We start from the raw sequence: 23,838 nt of genomic DNA, 5'->3' as shown, positions 1-23,838 counted from the left end.
GGCGAAACGGCAAACAAATACCGGCGTTGCCTAAAAGCTGCGAAATTGATCGCCGGCGGTGCAACGCGTAAATGTTTTAGTTGGAGCATGAAGCGGAGCTGGGGCAAGTATTTTGATGTCGGAGCGGAGCAATTAAAAAATTGGGCTGCTTCAATCCCCTGGTTCTAACCGCACAAAAGCCACCTGCAATTTAAATGATCGCTCGACCTTTTTTTCTGTATCTTTACATGCCTGCCAAATGTTACTAAAAGACCTTTCTGTATCGTTTCGGATTTAAGCACACAACCGTCACGCAAGCGTCGCTATACACAGGGTGGACTAATAAGAATTGCCACCTTGAATATCCCCGAAGTAATGGAAGTAAACAATTTCGTATGAAATAATTTTTGTTCGAAATCTGTTTTCTCTCTTTCCTCCATGGTTCGGGAAATATTGAAGGTGGTGATTCTGATTAGTCCATCTTGTAGACTGCGATCCAGAGATACAAGGGTCGTCGAACAGATACCTGTGCGGATAAACATATTCCGTCGAGGGCAGAACAAACAGAAGGAGACCAAAGAGAAAAGGGAACACAGGGAATCGTTACATACAGCGACCTTTACCTAAGAATCACTGGCGAGCATGTTTGGAAACCACCCCTTCGCGACATAGACTCCCTGCTCGAGCGACGAGCTCGCGAATGACAGATGCGTGGGATCGATCGAGCTTTACAGAGGCGTTTGCCGAGGGTCTCAGAGCGGAAAGGATTCGTGATTCCCCTGCTTTACTCGTCCAACTAATTAGCAGAAATTCTTCGGGGAAGCAGGATCCTTAACTGTGCAGTTACGTTCTACTTTAAAATCGATTTTCTCGCAGAAATATTGTTGCTCCGCAATTTCGGCTTATTTCCGTGCAAGGATCCATTTCACTCATGGTTGTACTATGTTTACTTATCAATTATGCTGATTTTTACTTCGCCACCGACTTTCTCCAAAAGGAAGATTTGCGAAATTGAATTTTACTCCATATTTCTTATTTAGTTTTTCTTGTGGAATCGTTGTACTTTAGCTTGCATCAGCCGTTACGAAATACTCTGTATATTTAATTCTGAATGCCACCCTTCTTGCACTTTTGTCTCCTTGGGTGTAAGTTAGTAGCCAACGTGAAATTTTGATTTGAAACATGCGGTAGCTAGAGGGTTAAAAACCAATTTCAACGCAAAATCCTTAAGGGGGTATAATCGTTTGAAAGTGTAAAAAATCGGATTTTTTCACATATTTTCATAGATTGACGTTTTAGAAATATTCTAAAACAAGTCTGATATAAAAATTCGGAAAAGTAACGAAGTTATTGGCATTTGAGTGAAATAACCCAGGTAGCGCGACACGGCGGCTCGGCCGATCGCAGTGGAACTACATTTTTTATTACGGTGGCCCTAAAAACTCGCGCTACGTTCAACCAATTCAGTTACAATTTTGCATGCAGGATCGTAATTAAATTCCACATCGATCTACGACGCCTTTTTTCGATTCCCCGTTTCATATTTATAAAGAAAAAAAGGGGACTTTTCTCTTAGAAAAATCTAACTTTATCTTTGATATCACTATTTCTTTATTTTTCAAAATTTTTAAAATCGGCGCCATGAGTCGATAGCTATTATCATATTTTATAAAAAAAATGTACTGTTATTGATTTCAGACATGACATACAGTTTTTTTCAGGGCCACAGTGCAGCCGTCTAAAATCGAGAGAGTTTCGGATATATGTATCCGTAACTTTCGAAAAACAATAATTTTTTAACTGAAACTTTTTTTTTAAATAGTTCATAGTACTATGTAAACATAGTACAAAAACGGGAAAATTTCATCAAGCTGTTGACTTGTAAAAAAATTCACAAAATGTACACATTTTCTCTGGAGGCTCCGATTTTCGGCGATTTTTGGGGTAGGGAATTAACAAATTATTATACATAAGGGAACTTACTATTTTGCATACATGTTTGGGTATGTTTCAAGAATACATAGTGTCATTTTTGTATAATTATCTTTAAGGTTACTCATGCTATTACATGTTGCACGCAATGTATAATTTTGGATTCACCTAAAACAAAAAATCAAAGATAATCTTAACCTATTTGAGTATGCTTATCTACCAGAATGAACAAAAAAACATGTTTTGACAAAATGGCAACTATGTAAAGCCGAAACAAACGTTCTCATTATGAAAATTCTAATTTCTACAAGCGATGCAAAAAACTGTTGCAAATATTGACATAATTCTGGTACGAAAGGTAACCATACTCATAGAAATTAAAATTATCTTTGATTATTTGTTTCGGCTGCATACGATAACGTGAGTCGTATAAGCCATCCAAAGTGACCCATCGCGGGAAATATGTATTAGCAAAAACAGTAAAGTTAATTACTCAAAAATTGCACTCCTCTTGTAACATACCCAAACCTGTATACAAAATAATAAGCTCCTTGATTTAAAATAATCTGATAATTCTCTACCCCAAAAATGTCCTAAAATTGACGTCTCCGGAGGAAAATACCCTCTTAAAGAAGGATGGTAAAAAATGATTATTTTAAATGCCACTTGGAAAAGAAAAATTCTTGCGGGACATGTAAAAATGGAGGGCTCATGTAATAATGTGACAGTGGTTAAACATCTTCGAAGCAATTAAAAAGAATATCAGCAGTTAAGTGAGTCAAATATTGGTCCTACAACAACAATCCTAAGCTCCTCCTACTGTGCCCACGCGAGTAGTCACTGTCGCATTTGCCCTCGTTTCCTACAACTACCCCATCGCACCTCGGAGAAATTACGTTTTCCTGATTCCTTAATACGTACTCTTGAATATCCAGCAAGAGTTCTTCTTTCCCAAGAAGCACTCAGAACGGCCCTTTTCCTGCTATCCTCCATCGCTCGCGACCACTCAGCAGCGCTATGGGCAATACCCCAAGTAGCACGGGCAAGCTACTCGCGCGAAACAGAATACTAGTCTTCGACGGATAAACAACAGTACGCAGTCGTGTAAGCTGGATGCAACCTGCAAGTATTCCGCCTCACTCGCCAGCTCTCCGTTAAAATTCCGGGATTAATAAACGAAACGAGATCCAAGGGGCCAAGGGTAGGGGGATAAACTTCCCACCCATCGCCTGGTTTTTCCTTTGTTCGGCTTTGTTCTCATCCCCTCCCCAACCCTCTCACCGCGCGATGGAGGGAAGAGCCGAGCGGAGTTCGCCTCGAACAATTGAAGCACCGTTGAAAAATCAACGAGTCCCGAAATTAAGAAGATTATCCTGGAGAAAACAGAGCGGGAATGCGATTTAATTTGTTTATGAAACCGCAGCCCCGACGGCCCAGCTTCCGTATTTAGATTCGCCTAAGGAACCCCCGGGCGTTATTGAATTTAACCCGCAACGCCGGGGGGATGATACAGCTCGTCCGTGCGCGAGTCCCAGCCTCTGAGCTTCGAATCCTACTGTGGAAAATTCAAATCTTATTCAAATCACGGAGCTCGACCGTTTAACCGCGAAAGTTCGCGCGGAAATATGCGCGGGATCACGAGCTTTTGCGAATTGAAACTTTAATCCCCGACAGACGATTAATCGTGGCTGGAGGGGATCGTGGGTACAGCGTGCGCGTTGGTATCGATACTGCCTCGTCAGAAATTAACACCCCCCTCCCCCGTTTCGGGTGTGCTTCGACATGGGATGGCATAACCAATTGTTCCGTTTTCAAGTGGATACTACAACTAATTGGAGCACGCGAGTGCTGCGACAGCCACGTGTACAATGTCTGCTTGGATTTTAAATTCGTGGACGGTGAGATGGTTCTTAAATAACAGTGTTTGCAAGCTGAGTGGCTGCTCGATACGATTTGCTTTCGTAATGGAGGGAAGCGAATTAAGGTATGCAAGGGGAATTGATATTATACTTAGAGCTCTTGGGATTTTATATTAGATTGGTGTTCGGTTGAAGATATTGGTAGATATGTTTTAAAAGGAAAATGTAATAGGGCCAGTTTTTTTTAAGGAAAAGGGGATGAGTGCCCTGTTTCGCCATTAAGTTGAAAGCCTCGAAGGTAGATTATAGGCTCCCAAGTCTTCAAATTAAATTGATGTTTTGGTAATGGCAGAGCAAAATGAATTGAGCACTTAAAAGCACTTCCTTGGCTATGATTTAAGTTAGATGTTATTATTATTATTATTATTATTATTATTATTCTTTATTACTTGACACATCCAGAGAAGAAAATAATACATAAAGACAAGCGAAGTAAATGGCGAGGCTGCGGTACAATACTGTTAGAAGCCTAACCATAACTAAATAACTAACTAAATGACTAAAAACTAACTAACATTAAGAAACTAGAAAGTTATTGTGACGCATAATGTAACCATATATATCGCCGAGCTTTACATTTAAAATCTGGAAACGAATTTAAACCTCGAATATCAGGTGGGAGGGAATTATAGTAATGAGCCGAAATATAAGCAAGGGATGATTCAAATTTAGATGTCAAGTGTGTCGGTATGGAAGTGACTCCTACTTTTTTGCCATGCACCGCTTACTAAATAGAAGGTATTGAGAGGATAGTATTTCAGTCAGTTTGGGTGATCAGGTGCTTTCGTTTAGCTTAATTAAAGTTATACTGTGGAGAAAAGTGGTGTCCCATGTACAATTAAATGCAGTGGTTGATTAATTAATTCATAGCCAGCATTTCTGTTTAATGACAAATGGAGCTTACTTTGCAGTGGGCTAACCAAAGTACATCGAAGAGTCTCGTTCGAAATAATTACTGTTGCTACAGTAGAAAATTAAAAGATACAGGATAAAATTCAGAAAAATCGTCAATTATGCTGGTTTAATTTAATTAATGCCCCCCACCGAGCTGGTTTACGATAATAAACGTGAGCAAGAAACGAATCACAAATTAAACAATAAAATTCAACGTTAAATCACGCGAGGGTGAACAATAACAGGAAGTTCGTCGAGTTCGTAAATAATATTCACACCTTTGAGCAATAGTTTTCAGCAGCTGCTCGCAAATAGGGCTTTTACATCCTGTAACCGGCCCTAATAAGTAATCTAATTTACGGATGCATTAAGCCTATTACACGTGCAACGTAAAATCAAGTTCGATGCTTTGTCGCTTGGATCTGGTAAAACGGAACTTTCATTGTTCCCCTCTGTTCTCACGCTTTGACGCGTGGATGTCGACAAGAAGCTTGTCTCGATAGCAATTTCGACTATCAACGCAGAAATTTCTGACTACAGTATTCTGTTGTCGGGTGGAATGATTTGCAACTGACATTTTCTATCGCCAGAATGCTGGACTGTCTAAGTTTATGAACGTAGTTGATCTACAGGAGTGAAGGCTTTGGTTGGTATAACCTTTTCCTTGCTAAGGCTTCCAAAAACGTGGGTCTAAAGTATTGTCGATTCAAACGAAAATATATAAACCAAATTTGGCTGCATCAACAAAAAATCAATCAATCTCTGATCAATCTATTTACTATGAGGCAACAGAATGTTGACGAAGTCAACGAACGTGGCCATTCAGATGTGGCGTTTTAGAAACTAGGATTTTTTTATAGCCTTATGCTGAAAATGCACTTCACTAATGTAATCACCAATTTCTTTACTTTATTTGAAAGTTTTTTTTTACCAGTAGGCTTTATTCGGTCTAGAGAATCAGTCTCATCGAGGGCTAATTTAGTAAATTGAACGTACCTTTATAAAGACTCTTTCAATTCAAATTTGGAAACTTTGCTAATGTACTTTTGCATGAGTTCCATCCTAACAATAGTGTGCCTATTTTGGATATTTTGGGTAGGTATTGCCAGTTCGTGTACTAACTTTTCCCAATGTAGTACTAAAATAATGTCAGGTATGGCCTTATATCAAAATATCATACTGATCTACAATACATCTCAAGCATAACATATTCTTGGCTTCATTTCCACAATTGAAATGCACGAAGTTATTTTCAAATACGATGCACAGCATCATTTCAAAGTCATTTCACAATCCAAACCACACTATGTGAAAAACACTTTTAATTAGCTCACATACGTGAATTAACTTTGGTTCCTCAATCAATTACATCCGATTCTCATTCACGTTTTCGTGGAACGAAGAAAGTGTATTTTTATATTTACCCATTGAGTGCCTATATTTTACACAATCAATATCAGCATCTGATAGTGTGCAAGTCTCCGAAAGAGCAATGGAAGAAAGCAAGGAAAATCTAATAATTCAAGATCAATTAAAGAAAGAACAATCTTGTAATTTATTCAAGATCAATTAAAGAAAGAACAATCTTATAATTCACGATCAACAAAAGAAAGAAAACTCTTACAATTCAAGATCAAAGAAAAAATCTTGTAATTCAGGATGAATGAAAGAAAAAAATTGTATAATTCAAGATGAATCAAAGCAAGCGAAATCTTATAATTTCTACGTAAATTGACCTTCTTAATTGCACTTAATCAGTTGATGAGTGTACAGCTGCATTGTACAGAAGCAGGTGTCATGGGCATACGTTGTCACAACAAACAAAACCATTGTAAACTCAACCATGGAGCTTGATACTGTATCACGATATCTCGAGTCGACACCAACAGCTTAGATTAATCAGTCGTTAACGATCTGAGGTCATGGTTAGACAGAAACTGCCATCGTTATCTAGTTCAAGCGTCGACAATCAATAACGAAGTAGACATCGACAGATGTCATTGGAAACCGCTATTTCTCTTGATAACGCCAACAATAGCCAATAGAAATCACAATACGTCATGCTGGTTCCTTGTCGACCTGATCCCATAACACTGGCCACCATAAAAGACTATCATGACCGCACGGATAAGGGGAGCTCAGGTGTTAATTGTGACGTTGACGTCAGCCACTCGATTTCGAATGGAGTTATTGAATCAGGCCTGGCATACAATTAGAGGGAGATTATGCATGGGGTATCAATGAATTGAGGGAGTTCTGGGCCAACGATAAGATCATCGATTGCCAAACTTCGAGTTGGACAATCGACATCGAGTATGTACTTACATGCAAGGAGTTAAGAATCGCTGGTGTTGTGAAAAGAAATTGTTAGGATTCATTTTGGATGAAAACTGGAATATTATGAGGGATGTATTTTTTGTTTTAAATAAACAAGTAGGAGGAAGTTGAACAATTTGAGATGGGTAATGAAGTTACTGTAAAGAATTTTCTATTTTGCTTTCAGGGGTATAATAAAATTGTAATCTCTGTGGTAACTGTCTTTCTATCTTCGAAAGTAGTACTTTAAGGGATCAGTCCACTGCGAAGTCGTGAAAAATTGTCGTTTTTTAGGATTTATTTTTTAGCAAACGGAATGTCCAACGTGAATAATATTTTGTCTACTTATTAATACGAATTCTTTTCTGTTAGGTACCTTTGCTCGGGAGCAGAAGCTGATGGGAGGAAATGTTTTCGGCAATCATAACGTCACTAATACACCGACATTCGAGACAAACGTTACACGCCACGTGACGACCGCGGTTGGCCAGACTGCGTTTCTTCATTGCAGAGTTTATCAGTTGGGCGATAAAGAGGTAAGTGGATTTATCTGTTAATTCCGGTCAGGGGGAACGAAACACGCGTGGAGAAAGTGTTAGAAGGTGGAAAAAATGCTCGTGCAATTTATTTTTATCTAGCTTCGCTAGATATAACTTGTTGCCACCCCTGATGACACAAATATTTTCTTCTTTCGCTATCAGTTTTATTTTTAAGACAATATAAATCCTAAGCAGGCTGTGATTCTGCACCAAAAAGCGATTTTCACAGAATAGGATTTTTATTCGGTTCAATGTAAATTATGTGTTTATAGGCACATACTTACTTCTTTCAGACCGTGTTAAATTGAAATCGTGTAGAAACAAACATTAAGTGTACATATCATATAAAACTTGAACACTTTCTTTAAGGGAACCTTCCGGTCAAGAGCCCCAAAAAATAGGTGATTTTTAGGAATTAATTAAAGAAAAACTACTATATATAATTTAATGGGACTTTTTGCATTGTATTAAGGATGTCTTAAATTATAGAAACATATTTTTTGTTTTATAATTAATCATTGCAGATGGCACTGGGGAGTCGTTAAAATCAAGGCGTAAAAAAATTGATCCAAATCGGTGGGACCTGTATCTCCAAAAGTTATTATCCGATTCGACTGAACCTTTTTCTATTTTGAAGAATATACTTCTGGCTAGAGGGGAAACCAGAAAAAAGTAAAAAATGTCATTCTTTTATAAAATAACGACACTTGAAGTTTCAAATCACTTTTTTCCTATATTTGTCACCCTTTCCACGCCTTTGAAAATTATAAATTTTGAATTTTTTGTATTTTTTTCTGGTATCCCCATAGCTAGAAGTATATTCTGTAAACTAAAAAAAGTTTCAGTCGAATCGGATAATAACTTTTGAAAATACAGGTCCCACGTTTTAAGAACACTGTTTCGAGAAAAGCGCGTTTAAAGTTTTACGTGGGCGCCGAGTGGCCGGTTGTTGCCCATGCATTTGCCGCTACTCAAATGCCTATAACATCGGGAATTTTACAAATTTCAAAAAATCCTTTTAAACACGTACTTAATCCTAAAAGTTTGAACATTCGAAAAATAAAATTAAAAAAAAATGGACTTTTAGACCGGAAGGTCCCCTTAACATCCTGCATTGCCAGATTCCATAGAGTCGTGTCAATATAGCCTTAACCCTTTTACTTCGCCATATAAGCAACATGTTGAAAACTTCCCTTGAACTCACGCAGGGTGAGTCACCTGACATTTCCACCTAAAATATTTCCGTCGTTTTTAAAGATACGAGAAAATGTCTAAGAAAAAAAATGCTTGCTACAGAGGGGCAATTAATGTGACGGAGGAGATTTTTGTCCCAAGGTCATATTTTCAAGATCATCGACGGTTTTTTAAATGGGATGACATATGCGCTTTTATTGGCTATAACGTTAAACCAATGAAATGTCATCCCATTTAAGAAAACATCGGTGACCTTGAAACTTCGGGAAATTTTAATATTAGGTGACCCACCCTGTAGATATAATTTCCACGTAATGGCAAGCGTTGGAATATTTTCGTAAGTTGCTACGTCTGTTTGTCCCCGATCTCCAATATCTACGTTTCACAGAAAATATCTCGGCTAGGGGGCGGAATAACGAACCACGAAGAAAAGAACGCGCAAAGGAGGTCTGCGCCCGCGTTCTCGTTAGATCAAAGGCGCGCCAGCAGCTCTGTTGCGGTCACGGTCGCTTTATCGTTTTTCTAAATCTCCGATCCAAAGTACGCATTCGCCGTGGCCTGTATGAATCTGAGAGGCTCCCAGGATAACATTACCGCAAGGCTGCCGTGCGGTTTCGGCGCAGGGTCGTTGATAGAATATGCATGACGCGTGTTTCAAGAGTGAAACAGCCTCAAAGGCGGAGGGAACACGCGTGCAGTCATCGAATTAATTCCCTGATATTTCTCTCGGCTCGGGGAACAGCCATTACACGCGGTCGCGTAACAGTTTGTCCCCGCAAAATTCGTTTCGAGGAGAAAATACAGTCAATTGCAAATTTCCTCACGTGACTTCGAACATTATGCTTGTAGTCCTATTTCTCGTAATGAACTTGTGGAGCGAGTGACGCCTAGACGCCAAGAAGCGAAAGCATTTTTATTCTTAATTTTTGTGAACAAATCTGAGAGTCACTGTATTATTTCCATACTGATTTACAGACTATTATACGTTGCAGTAGCTACGTGAGCATAGAAATATATTTAAAAATTTGTGTAAATGTATTTCAATTTTAGAAAATTTATTTTTTATGCAAAGCATGAGGAAATATAGTTTGATTGAATTGAATCTACTCGGAATATTTCCATTTAATTTTCGCATATAACTGATGTGCAATATGGCATGGAATTTTAGAAGGAAATTATAGAAATTCTTCGGAAACCATTAATTAGTATCTTTGGTATTAAATTATTAATTATAAAGTTATGTTTGCTCTCACATTTCAAGGTCTATTTATTTTCTTCTTTCGAACATGTGTAACTTGAAAAAATGTTCTTTTGTTCCAAACTGATGGTCAAGTAGTTGATGATAGATACGGTTTATATGTACATAAATAATTTATTCATTAAGTATAATAGTTGTTTGTGTCATTTCTAGTATTCGATGCAACTAAATGTCTCGTTTCTCGTCTATAATAAGAGTGGCATAGATTGAAAGATTCCATGTTTGAAATATTAGCGAGAATAAGCTTTAAATTAGCGATTTTTTTTGTATAACACTGATAGAAGAATGTCATAGTTATATCAATGATTACATATGTTTGCATCAGGAATAATAGAATTTGCTTTGTGCATTTCAAACAAACTCTAATTATATGAAAAACAGCAAAAGTTTCAGAAAGCCCTGATCGCTTGAAACAGAAGTGAATTTGTTAAACAAATTATCTCCACATTTCATTCGTCCTATAAACTCATTCAACCCTACTGTTGAACACTATTTCATCTACTTGAGATTAAGGAAATGATTACATACATTGCTGCCATTAATAAGATTTTCTATTCAGTTCATTGTTTAAAAGAAATGAACCTATGATTTTCATGCGTACAAGGTGGCACCCCCTCTTTAGGGGCTCCCTACCTTAACGGAGGAAAAATTATGCGAGCTTTGGGAATTTTTTAAAACAAAACCATTAAATATATTTATTTCCAGCTTTGTGGCTTTATTTGTCAATCTTTAGAGAATATGGAAAAAAAATTGTATGCAAAAATAGTCGTTATATCCGGAGTTATAGTGCTTCAAATAGAGCGACTAGACTAATAGACCTTGCAATATGAGAGCAAATATAACGTTATAATTAACAATTTAATGCCAAATATACTAATTACTGGTTTCTGACGAATTTCTATAATTTTCTTCAAAATTCCATGCCATATTGCACATTAGTTTTATGAGAAAATTAAATGGAAATATTCCGAGCAGATTCAATTCAATCAAACTGTTTTCCTTCATACTTTGCATAAATTACTTTAAGCTAAATCTTCAATAACTTTTCAATGTTGTTACTTGCAGCGGTGGTGAGAATTTTCACGATACTCAAGCATTATCAGCAACAAAAACTGTTATCTATTTTTTAATTATTAATATCATGAAATAAATGATAAAAGCAATAATGTGCCGAATATATTTCGCGTTTCTATAGTCCGACGGTGAGCTCCAGTACGATTTATTCATACTTCCACCGTTAAAGTTTAATCAAACCGCAGGATCTTCACGTTCCATACACCCACGTAAGTTCGGAGAACGTGGATAGCGCCGATATTTGTTGAAGTTTCAGTAAATGCTAAACTTTCGAACTATGGAGATCCAGGAATTACAGGAGAAGGTTTGATGCAACGAAATGCCGTACACGTTACCATGAAAATTTCCAAATGTGTAGCAACATCTTAAGCAATTAATAATAAATTGTAAAAGCACGGATAATTAGAAATTAAACGTGAGTGCCTCATCGCTTTGTAACCCCTCTACCACTTTTATCGTAACTATAATTTGATTTTATCGTAAACAATTATTAATAATTCTGAAACCATTTTGAATTAATTGCAATCACAATTTTAACATAGTTATATTTTCGTTTCGTCTTGAATGATTATTAACAATTATGAAAGCAGAAGTAATTTTAAATTAATTATAAACTTTCCATCGCCTTACAAAGTGTACGTCACTTTTATCATAAATATTTTTTGGTTTTATCATTAAGATTATTAATAGCTGGAAATAAATTATAAACCTCCCATCGAGCTGCAAACCTTATACTATTTTTATCGGAAATACAGTTTGGCTTCGTCTCTATTAAGCACTGGGTACAATAATTATCCCGAGTAATCGTATAGCATAACTGTAGACCGTGATTAATTAAAGTGAAACCCAAATATATATTCATGGTAACAATAGTCTGTAATCTCCGTGACAATGGCGGTACATGGCAATCACAAATTTCTATTTCCTATATGACTTTTTCAAGCATCTTGACTGTTCAATAAATTATAGTACATTGACACTAGACAATAATTTCGGATCAACAGGTAGATGTAAAAACTGTTCGGAATGTTTGGAGATACATAAAAATCGCTTCAATATTCGAGTAACATGTTTTGTGCGTGGCAGAAATGAAAGCGGATCACGTAAAATTGAAAAAACGCGGCTGAAGGGGATCAAATGTAGAAGAACGGAGGAAAACATTTCTATTAGTTTGGGTTTAACAAATAAATCTAAAAAAGAGACGGCAGCAAACCCAGTATTATTTTTATATTTGTGATGAGCAAATACAGAATACCAAAAGTAGGTACATATATAAGTACTTATTTACAACAAAAAAAAGCAGACTGTATGCAAAATTCCAAATCATACCTCTCTGCGAATATTTCAGTTATACAGGAACCAAAATACACTCATAACAGTGACAGAAGACATGAAAGGCACATATTGTAACATCATCTATCATAAAAGATTAACATCAATCATAAAAGCGAACGGCGTGCACGTAAAGTTAACACAGAAATTACAGCGATTAGGATTTGACGAATGTTTAACACACATGGCATGCAATAAATATCAAGGTTTCGTAAATATTAAACGCGCGTTAACCGAGGCTGGCAAATGCAGAGTATAACAGTAACGTCACATATTTATATATTAATCAACCTACTGTTGATACCAATTAATGATTCATTCCCAAATACCTCAGTAATTCATCGCACATATAGGTCATATAATAGTGGGGATTTCTGCCTATGATCGTCCTGTTACTAATTAATGTAGGTCAAGCTAACCCAAACACCGGGATATCAATGTTTAAAGGAAAATTCCAACTAATCCGAAGCACAGGAAATAGACAATGTGAACGAACTTGTGAGGAAAGTTTCAATTAATTTAAATGGATTCATTACACAAATGGAATAAGCTTTATTCCACGGAGCTGAGATTTCAATAGACAATATATGTATTATGAAAATGATTAAGGTTAATATTATATTCAAACATTAATTTAATTTTGCTCCAAATTAAAATCTATTTACAAATAATTATAATTCGATATTCTGTTGAATACATGATAATGTTTAGTACTTTATAAAGCTGGTAGAATTTTTTAGCTGCACATACAACCACAAATTAATAATACCTTTATAGGTATTAAAATACCTTTATATGCATACAACCACAAATTAATAATACCTTTATAGGTATTAAAATACCTTTATATGCATACAACCACAAATTAATAATACCTTTATAGGTATTAAAATACCTTTATAGGCATTATTAATTTGTGGTTGTATGTGCAGCTAAAAAATTCTACCAGCTTTATAAAGTACTAAACATTATCATGTATTCAACAGAATATCGAATTATAATTATTTGTAAATAGATTTTAATTTGGAGCAAAATTAAATTAATGTGTGAATACAATATTAACCTTAATCATTTTCATAATACATATATTGTCTATTGAAATCTCAGTTCTGTGGAATAAAACTATATAAATAACTGTCTCCTGGAAGATCGAAGGCACTCAGCATTGCCTCAGTAGTATTAATCAATAATTATCTTCGATTATCATTTCCTTATAATTCCCACATCTCGTATTCTTTCAACACACCAAAAGTCTACCTCACAGTAATTTATTTTACAAATTGCAGTAGCACAATCATCTAAAAATCACGCGCAGTCTCACGCGAAAGCAAAGAAAACCGGTGCCATGCTGAAACCTCGTCAGCAGTGGTATCACTCGATAACTGGTCAGACACGTCCTAAACCGCAGCCTCGAACGCAACACGTCGTTCGCTGGTCAATATTTGCCGTCATTGCCCCCATTTTGTCCCACCAATTTACCCCCGCCTCGCGAAGACGACGTTCTTCCCCTGAAATTCACCGAATTCCTGGGAGCGCAAACTTCGCCCAACAGCGAAATGAATTCTCCTCCCGCGCGATCGACTTTGCCCAAATGCTCTCGACGGGCTTTCCTGGGGATCCCCGAACAATGGCGTCGCCACGGGGTTGTCGCGAAATTACTTGCTAATCGTGAGAAACGACTGCTGGCCCGATTATCGGTTAACGACGTGATTATTCATCGACCGCTCCATAACGTGAATTTCGGACATTTGCGGCCGCGCTAAAAGGCACCCAGTGCTCGATCACTGCGCCACGATGAATTACCATCCGTGCCATCCTATTTTCATTTCGATAATTACCAGAACGATCGGCACGCGATTCCAACGGATTCCAGGGAATTGAAAGAACGTGGTCATACCTATTACACTATTGGCATGTGCAGTTAGTCGTGCACGCGATGTATAATATCACTTTTGTAAAATGTTTTACATACCAGATTGGTCCTCGCGGGAACATTCCAATTTCTGATGGACACATCAGAAATATGTTACGCGTAACTTCAAAGAAGGGAATTTAAATTTAATGGAGGTTTTTGTTCGTTGAACAGTCAACTGGTGTATGAATGAAATTAATTTTCTTTCTTTTCGATACTTGCTCGGAACTCTGTGAAAACAATTGCGATTATGTCGGAGTAATTTTAATTGTTATCGTGCCCTTCGTCGCGTTGGACGTAACTCTGCGTTTTGGCTGTCGGTAGTTAATTGGCACATTCTACTTTGAACCGTCGATAAATTAAGCAATTTTTAAAAATATTTTTCCGAGTAAATGCAACATATAATGAAATAAATCGTTTTGGTATTTATTAAGCTACTTTTATATTATACAAAAAAAAATTAAAAAGAATTTTGCAAGTTGTGTTTATTTTTTTTTACAGTGTCAATATGGCGTCTAAAAAAAGGAGTTATGTTCACGGCGTAGGTGATTTCCCGGCTCAGGCTTGTCCGAAACAAAAAATTTCGAAAGACTCTTAATCTGTACGAGTGTCGCTTTAGCCCCTGGCTCAATTAACAATTTTTGTTGAAATGTAACAAAATGGTGCCGTTTTGAAAAAGCTTGACAAAACACCCAAAAGGATGTATTCTCGGGTGTTCCATGAGTAAAATTTCAGTTATTTCTCGACAAAAATTGTTAATTGAGCTGGGGGCTATAGTGACACTCATACAGATCAAGAATCTTTTGAAATTTTTTGTTTTGGATAAGCCTGAGCGGGGCAATCACCTACGCCGTGAACACACCTCTTTTTTTAGGTGTCATATTGACGCTGTAAAAACAACATTAAAACCAACTAAAACAAATTATTTTTAATTTTTTTTCTATAATATAAGAGTAGCTTAATAAATACGAAAAAGATTTATTTCATTATATGTAGTATTTGCTGAGAAAAGAATCTTTACAAATAGCTTCAATTTTCGGCCGATCAAAGCAGAATGACTACCGCAATAATTAATAAATAATAAGAAGGATCGACATAAAAGAAATATTTTCTGCAAGTTTAAAGATGCCTCCTTACATCCCAATAGAGTTTAATGCAATATTAAGAATAATTTTTTAAAACAAAATTCCTAAGTATCGGGAGCTGTTTGTAAGCTGCACAAGACAAGTTATACAGACACCCATTCTTTTCTAAAATCAACGAACAACAAATGCTTCGCATGCTATTAAATCACACGGTTTTTTCACAAGAAATTGCACTTCTACTGTTAAAATTTGTCAATGAAATCACTACTTACCCTATAAATTACCCACCATATACCCTGTATTCATAAAAATTCACACACTCCTCAAGCAATTGCAAAATTAATCAGTACTGCAATCACTATTACTTTTACAACAAAATTTAAGAATTCACAGCGAAGTACGTATTCCCACAGTAGGTATGTAATAAAAAAAAGGAATAGTCAGATAAGGGGAAAAATATGTTTACCCAGCACACTAAATGCCACATTTTCTCGGATAATCATAATAGAAGTGGAATGCCAAGTTACAACAACGCGAGTGTCTCTTCTCCAGCCTTCAGGTGATGTAAAAATGAAGGGAACGCAGTTACGGCGCGTAAGCTGGTTATAGAAGAAAACGTAACGTCGTTACTTACCCAGGAGGGAAGTCGCTCGACAGATATTTCCTAATTTAATTCCGGACGTCGGAGAAATGCTGCGTTCCTCTGGGCGGCATCAAAAGATGCAACGTAAACCAAATTGCACAGAAGAAATGGCGGCGGGAAAACTGACGTGTGGTGCGTGGCGAAATCTGAGCCACCCTCCTCTCGGCGCTTTCACGTTGAAAAATTTCAAGTTTCGCGCTTTCGTGGCACGGCAACGGGCGGAATATCGTTCCGTCCCTCCTAATTAGGTCACAGCTTGTCGGTGAATGCCCCTTTCCTTTTAAAGCCATTGATGTTCAGCGAATGAGGCAATTAGAAGACCCTTGGAAGAGGCCAGAAATACCGGCTAGAATAACATGAATCGATTTTATCTTGAAATTTAGGGATACTCGCCAAAGAAATCGAAGCTCCACGAAAAACTGAACCGCACTCGCTGCTACGCAGGAGTTTTGAATATTCAATATCTACGAAATATGTACGAAAAATTTTAGTAAATAATGATGATTAATTATTCTTTAATAGTTTTGAATGCTTAGGCAACATATTGGAGGAGTCTTAAGTGCAGATGTTTTAAAGACTGGAAGATCCTTCAGTTTAATTTTAAAAGGTCTGCCATGTCTTCTTTTGTTTAGTGACGACCTACGAAAATTCATAGCGATTTAAAAATAATTATTAATGTCTAATTTCTTTATCGTCATCAACTTGCTTAAGGGGTGATGCTCAGTCAGGAGGCCGAAAAAAGTGTGGTCTTTGGAAATTTTTTACTCCAAAGCTATAACACATTTCTCAAAAAATCTTTTTTCCTTTTAAGGGTTGCATCTAGTACCGTGCATCGTATTTCTTTTATTTAAAAATATTTATCAATAACTAAGTTATTGTCCATCACTCGAAGGTTCTCTAAAAAAAAGGCTTCTGCGGTGACCACTGCTGCTCGAAAGTCGATCATCTAAAATAAAAAATTCAAAAGAATTTACTTATTATATTATATTATCTAGTATTTGAACGAAGGATTTTTCGAAATATTGATTTGGGAAAAAATGGCTGATGTTTAAAGTAAAAGTTTCAATTTTTATCATAAATCGTGCCTGATTTTCGTCAATTAAAAGAAAACTAAGCATGGGATAAAAAAATCCTTCGTTCAAATACTAGATAATATAATATAATAAGTAAATTCTTTTGAATTTTTTATTTTAGATGATCGACTTTCAAGCAGCAGTGGTCACCACAGAAGTCTTTTTTTTAGAGAACCTTCGAGTGATGGACAATAACTTAGTTATTGATAAATATTTTTAAATAAAAAACAATTACGATGCACGTTACTAGATGCAATCCTTAAAAGGAAAAAAGATTTTTTGAGAAATGTGTTATAGCTTTTGAGTAAAAAAATTCCAAAGACCGCCCTTTTTTCGGCCTCCTGACTGAGCAAGACCCCTAAGATAGAGTTCCCAATTCATCGCCCTATATGTTCTACAGCTCTCAGAAATTTAGTAACTATTCAAACATACAATCCAAACATACCTACTTCACCGATATTTAACCATCTTCCAAGTACAAATTAATTCAGTGTGATTATTCCAAGATTGAAATACTCATCAATTTCAAAATTTGGTTGTCACCTAAAAGAATCACTTCCCTGATATTATATCCTAAAAACCTGTAATTAAAGTCTTTTGAATGTCCTCCAGAAAGTATCACTGAAATCTTGATAAATCACAAAATATTTAATTTTCTTTTACATTTTCAATTTCTATTCGAAGTCTATTTGACGCGTATGGCTCGAGATCTCTTCTACTACAACAGTTCAAGTCGATTCTCTATGAGCACTTTCGAGGTTGAATTGTCGGTGTCGCCCGATCGAAACGATTTACGCAAGTTTAATTGAGCTCGAGTAATGAGGTAAGCAGCGAAGAGTTTTCCGGCATTTCCTTATGGAGTATTTAAGACAGAATAGCCTGCTCCCTCTGAAACGAGTTCTTTAAGTGCCGATTTTATAGGTATTAACCGTTTTATGACAGCCGCCGAAGAAGAGAAGTAATTCCTCATTCAGTCAAGGAAAAATTCGTTTTCCCATTAACCGGGCTTACGCTGTTTTCCTTCCTAATGAAAATAGGCAACCACCTTGTGGCTTCTTCCTGTTCATTATCCTGATACTGGAAATAATTATGAAAGTACTTTCTGCTGCTACAACCTTGTTAGCATTTCTTTGAACTAAATGCTGAAATTGCTTTTTCACAATTACTCCAGACAGACCAAGCGTCTTAATGCTTGTGAACGGCAATGTACCTGCACACTTCAATCTTAATTCCCCGAACCTATGCCCCGGGCAGCAAAGTGCAAACTTCGAGGACGCTGCGTAGAAGACGGAGCGAGATTTTCTTCCGCAGAACGGAGGACAAAGCGCGAAAGTGAAAACTGCATTTCCACCAATTCGAGCTGACGCAACATATTGTCGCGCCATTTCAGAGCTTGGGGTGGCTGCTGGCATTGAATTGATTCAATTGCAGCGCAGAATGTAGAGACGGGGCGGACTGAGGAAGTTGCCCACGGAGCCTGGCCGCTGATTCTTCTTTCGTAACGAAGTTAATAACGCACGACGGGCCGTCTAATGCTGTTTAGAATGTTCCGGAATTTCGACAGAGTGTTTACCCCCGCCATATTATGTCAGTGGTTTAGTCCCGCCTCGAAATCGGAACATTAACTACGTTTGCACGTGCGGCTGCAGCGACTTCGCTCTGGCTTACGCGGCTTACACAGGCTGCCCATCTGTAAAATGGGCCAAAGCATTTGCATTGCTAATTTCGCGACGTGATGTTAGATCGCGGGTCCGTTGACCCAGAACAAGGCTCCCAAAGGGGAATGGCATTTGTTTCGTTTCAAGTCGCGCCCTCTCACTCCCAGCCATTCGTAGTTTATTCTGCCCTCCAGGAGGGTGCTGTAGGGTGCTCGATGTGATTAACGTCTCGGTGAGGATCTCCATACGCACTGTAGATTCTAAGTATCTCGCGAAGGTAGTTACTAGTATTAGTAACTGTTTTGTACTTTAGTATACCTTTCATCTAACGTTCCTTGAGAATGGTCATGATCATCGACCGAAACATTGGAATTTGGTAAAAATTCTGAAAATTGCAAAGTAGCTTTTATTTAATTGTTTAATGGACCGAACCAGTGCGCCGAAATCAACTCTTCTATTTAGTATACTAGCATGAATTTTTAAGAAACTAGTTTCCTCTATTATTTCCTACTGTTAAGGGGGTAGTGGACTATTTCAGCTTAAAAAATCGATGTTTTTTATTTTACTGCTTGTGAAAGTCTTTACGAAGATTTTGTAACAAATGTGTAACACAGTGTACCGGCGAGTAACCGCGCGATAAAGGTAGCATTGATATTTTTGTATGCAATTTGTTTGAAAGTATGAGAAAAAATATTCATGTTGGATGCAGAATAAGTTACAATCGTGGAAACTTACAAATTTTGTATTAGGGCCAAAAAACGTAAGACGTGCAAAAATTGGATGCTGAAATAGTGTATTAACATCGCCTACTAAAAAAATATTGATTAATTCACTTAGGTATGAGATTTTAAATTTATTTTCACATATGCTTTTATTATTTCTTGCTATATGAAGGTTTTTATTATTTTTGTTATTAGGATTGCATTCAGTTCATGACCGATAAATTTTAGTGCTTGCTTTCCAAGATATAACGAGTGGCGGTATTAGGAACATGGGCGGTATTAGGTGCATTAACCTATTACTCAATGTACATCATGATCGAGAGCGATAACATGTAACGCTACACCACTATCTTCATTAAACGATACGTACAGTAACCTTCTCGTATTTCTAAGATATACTATACAACCAGAAAATCTGGCAACAACAGCCAGCCTGCCCGTTATTGAATACTAAATACAACTGAAGGGCAAGCAATATCTGTTTCCATTAAACCGAATAAATGTTCCACGTTTTGCATCTTTGAAATTATGTATCTTAAAAGAATTGTTATTCTTTCAACTTCTGTTCATTGAATGAAATTCGAAGTCACTTAAATTAATGATAAGGGGTAGTGGAAAATTTAAATGAAAATGGAAAAAAAATAGTAGAAAGGCTCAGTTTATTCCAATTAAAATAGAAATAATATTATTTCTTATTATGGGATGATATTATTTCTGTTTTATGTATCTGAATATGTTATTCCAAGCTTTGGATATATTTCCCAGATAAACTGTGCTATTTCATTCATATGAATTTTTTGCATAAAACCCACCACCCCTTCAAGTTTTCGAAACAGGGCACTGACAACCGTGGAACACGTTTCGAAGCTAAACTGGCACTCGTTTCGAGGCGGCCTTGTCGGTCCGGAAGCACCGTTAAAGAAAGTTTAATTCAGACGAGTCCTCTCGAGGATGTCACGAAACGAAGTTAAGCGCCCAAAATGTCAGGAGTAGGCAGCTCCGTAACTTGATCGTTTCGAAAGAAGCCTGTTGGCTGTTTCCCTCGTTCCGTATGGATATCACTTGGGAGGTGTTCCTTTTCGTTTATTGGCCCTCTTAGAAAAGCGCATGAAATTGTAAATAGGAAGATGGGATGCTGTTTACTTGGTCGAGGGTAAATTGCACTCTTTTTTAAGTGAAAGGTGGATTTATAAGATTGACTGTAAGGACACCATGTGATAGACATCGGTGTCTCCCCTTGTAAGGCAGCGTTAAAATTTCTATTTCACGTGACACGTCAAATATGACACTTGAAAAGAATATTCTATATCGCTTCACTTGTATCATTAAGTACAAATTTATTTTTCCAATGGATATTTTCTTGAGTTATCAAAAGCAACAGAGATATCTTTATTTTGAAAGTATGGTAACTCTGTATAAAATATACAATATTTAATATGAATTTCAGAAGAATATGCAATATTTGAAAAGAATTCCAGAAGAATATACATTGTTTGATGGAACTTTCAAAAGCCTATACAATATTTGAAAGAATTTTCAAAAGAATATATAATATTTGAAGGAACTTTCAAGGGAATATGAATATTTAAAAGCACTTGCTATGTTTTGAATAAGTTTCACGTTCTGAAGATGACCTTAATTTTTAGAAGTGAAAAGCTACATTTCCTTTCCACGTAATGCTTCAGAGCACCGCGACTTAAATCTGTTTCTAATGTATACCAGATTGTCCCCTGGATTCTTATTTCTACCTCGCATGACAACGAACACTATTCTTTCAAATAAATATATTCTTTTTAACTAATACTCTCCTACGATATAAAAAGCATATAATTTTTTCTGCAAAACAAGTAAGGCCAACGGCAGTCTGCAAGACTTAATTCGAAAGTTTATCTCAGCTATCGAATTCTTGTTCAATTCTTTCCTCAAGAAAATTAATCACGCCAGATTAATGCAGGCTGCGAAAATCTCGTCAGCAACTCGCGTGATAATTTCATCTGAAACTTTGCCGAGTGTTTGGAAAACACTGTGAAATCGAATGAACGATAACGAGGTGTTTGAATAATTATTAATTTAAGGACTTTTTAACTTGCTACTTCCTTAATGACCTGACGCTATTTTCGTGTATTTAAATTCAGAATTTGTAAAAGTTAGGAAGTCACAAATATTAGATCTGTCAGAAAGTTTCATCGTTCCCCGCTCGAGTTATAGTAGGTGGATGATAAAATATATTTACATTAAGCTTCGTCGCAAACATAATTTCCATTAATTTCCATGAGAATTTCCCGCCCTTCTGGCAATCTGTTGGCACCCTTCAAATGGATACTTCCTTGCTTGAAATTGAAAGATTTTTTCACTATTTCTTCACCATTATTGTCGAAGCCTTTACTAAAATTGTTCTACAGAAACTTGGTAAACCGTTCTATGAATGAGTAATTTTGTGTAAAAATTAAATACAGTTTGGACAACTGAAGATACACGTGGGAGAGTAACATCAGAAATGAGGGATGGGTTTGTGTTTGTAGGCCAATTAGGAAAGGATACTATAATAGAACTTAGGAAAGAAATACAACTAAGTAGATAAAGATTTTGGGAGATGCCATATATAATAAATTTTGAGATATAGTAATATCAAACTCAAGGAGAATTGTACTTATACCATTTCCACGACTTATTTCTATTATAACAAACAAAGTAGTATCGATCTCAATGATAAAATTAATGTAACTAATTAAAGCAGTTTTAACAGTTTCTATAATTTTTCAGTGGCTTCTGTACACATTTATCTTCAAATAATCAAAATAAAAAAATAATCGTGTAACTAGGAAAGTGATTTGCACAACTACCTAGTTGTCTTTTTAAAATCGTAAACACTACTCTATTTCAGTATTCATCGAATTTTATATTAGACATTGTATTTTGGAATTGATTGCCATTAAATGTTCAGGAAGACCCCGATTTTCGATGCCGAGTCTTAGATGATTGCATAAATGGATATAAATATTTGTGCATTCCCAGAAAGAAATAAAGAACGCTTACGCGAGCATAATACAGTTCTAGAAGTCGATTAAGGATCCTGCTAAAAAGTTTCGGCATCTTTGCGATCGTTACAGAGTTTTGATTGCTTAATGAGCTCGTTAGTGCTTCCTGAAATTCGAATGGCTTCCAGTGACGTGAAAAGGTTACAGCCCTTTCTTTTCGCAAGTTCCACTTACGTGCGCGCGAATTTCAGAATAAGATACGGTGAACAGCATAAATAATGGGATAAACTAAATGATAGCGAGAATGAAATACTACTGTGACGCGTCCCTTTATTGGCAATTTATCATTTTTCGAAATAATAAATAGTAAATAAATTAAAATCCAAAGTAGACAAATGTCACATTGATTTTCTTAATGCGAAGCATTTTTAGTAGCTTATTATTCATAAACTAATAGATGATTTTAATGCGAATTAAAAATATTAAAGTGAAACATTTTTAAACGCCTCACTAAACGACTTCCATGCATGTACATGAATTTTACTTATAAAATTAGTTTAAGTCTCAATTAATTGTATGTACCTATCTGTCTTGAATTAAATACCAGGCAAAACATTTGAAAGTAATTCAGATCTCCAGTGATGTATTTTATTTGCATAGAAGTGTAATAATAAAATAAGGGAAGATAATGGAAAATTATTTACTTCTTATTCAACTATATGGGAGAAAGCTACACCACATACTATACGGTGCCATGCAATCAATAAATATTTCATCGACTAATGTCCAAACTAATTACAAAGAAAGATACTTACGTCTAAAAAATAAAAAAAAACACTCCCCTGCAATAAAAATCTTCTTCATAAATATTCTTCTGTTCAGTTCATAAATGTTTGAGGAAAGTATGAAAGCAACACGATTTCATTAAATTAGAAAACTAATTATATCGTACCTGGCAACGTCGAACAATGAATAGAGGCAATAGTACTAAGAAGAAATGATCAAAAGCGAAGGAAATAATGAAACGTGTGTCAAACGAAACTGCGAACATTATTTTGCATGCACCTTAACCTCCGAGCAGAATAATCCATCATAATTGCTAGGAAGGCTTAAAAGGAGTTTTCTTTGATTACAAACGCCTTTCTCTTCATCCCGAGGCTTCAAGTTTGATTCACTGTGGCTTGCGTTCGCCTTTGAACGGGGGGGGGGGGGGGGTGGAAACCGACTTCCGTCATTCATCTACAATTTTTCTTGGGAAATTCGCAAATTAGAAAAGCAGGCATTCGCCGTTTCAGGCGTAGGTACACTCGAAAGACAATTAACTCTTTGC

At 36.4% G+C, this 23,838-nt stretch overlaps 1 protein-coding gene across 1 annotated transcript in view; it reads left to right on the top strand.

Annotated features, from left to right (window-relative positions):
• The window catches only part of Dpr1 (defective proboscis extension response 1), a 709,894-nt gene that overhangs the window by 154,506 nt on the left and 531,550 nt on the right, over positions 1-23,838 (top strand). Inside the window, exon 2 of the mRNA XM_076823800.1 lies at positions 7,413-7,576. Coding sequence (XP_076679915.1) covers positions 7,413-7,576 — 164 coding nt within the window. The remainder of the gene's footprint in view (positions 1-7,412; positions 7,577-23,838) is intronic.

The sequence above is a fragment of the Andrena cerasifolii genome, chromosome 12, assembly GCF_050908995.1.
Source record: "Andrena cerasifolii isolate SP2316 chromosome 12, iyAndCera1_principal, whole genome shotgun sequence".
Classification (NCBI taxonomy): Eukaryota; Metazoa; Arthropoda; class Insecta; order Hymenoptera; family Andrenidae; genus Andrena; species Andrena cerasifolii.
Note: the sequence above shows the minus strand (reverse complement) of the source record. Positions and strands in the feature narration are given on the sequence as shown.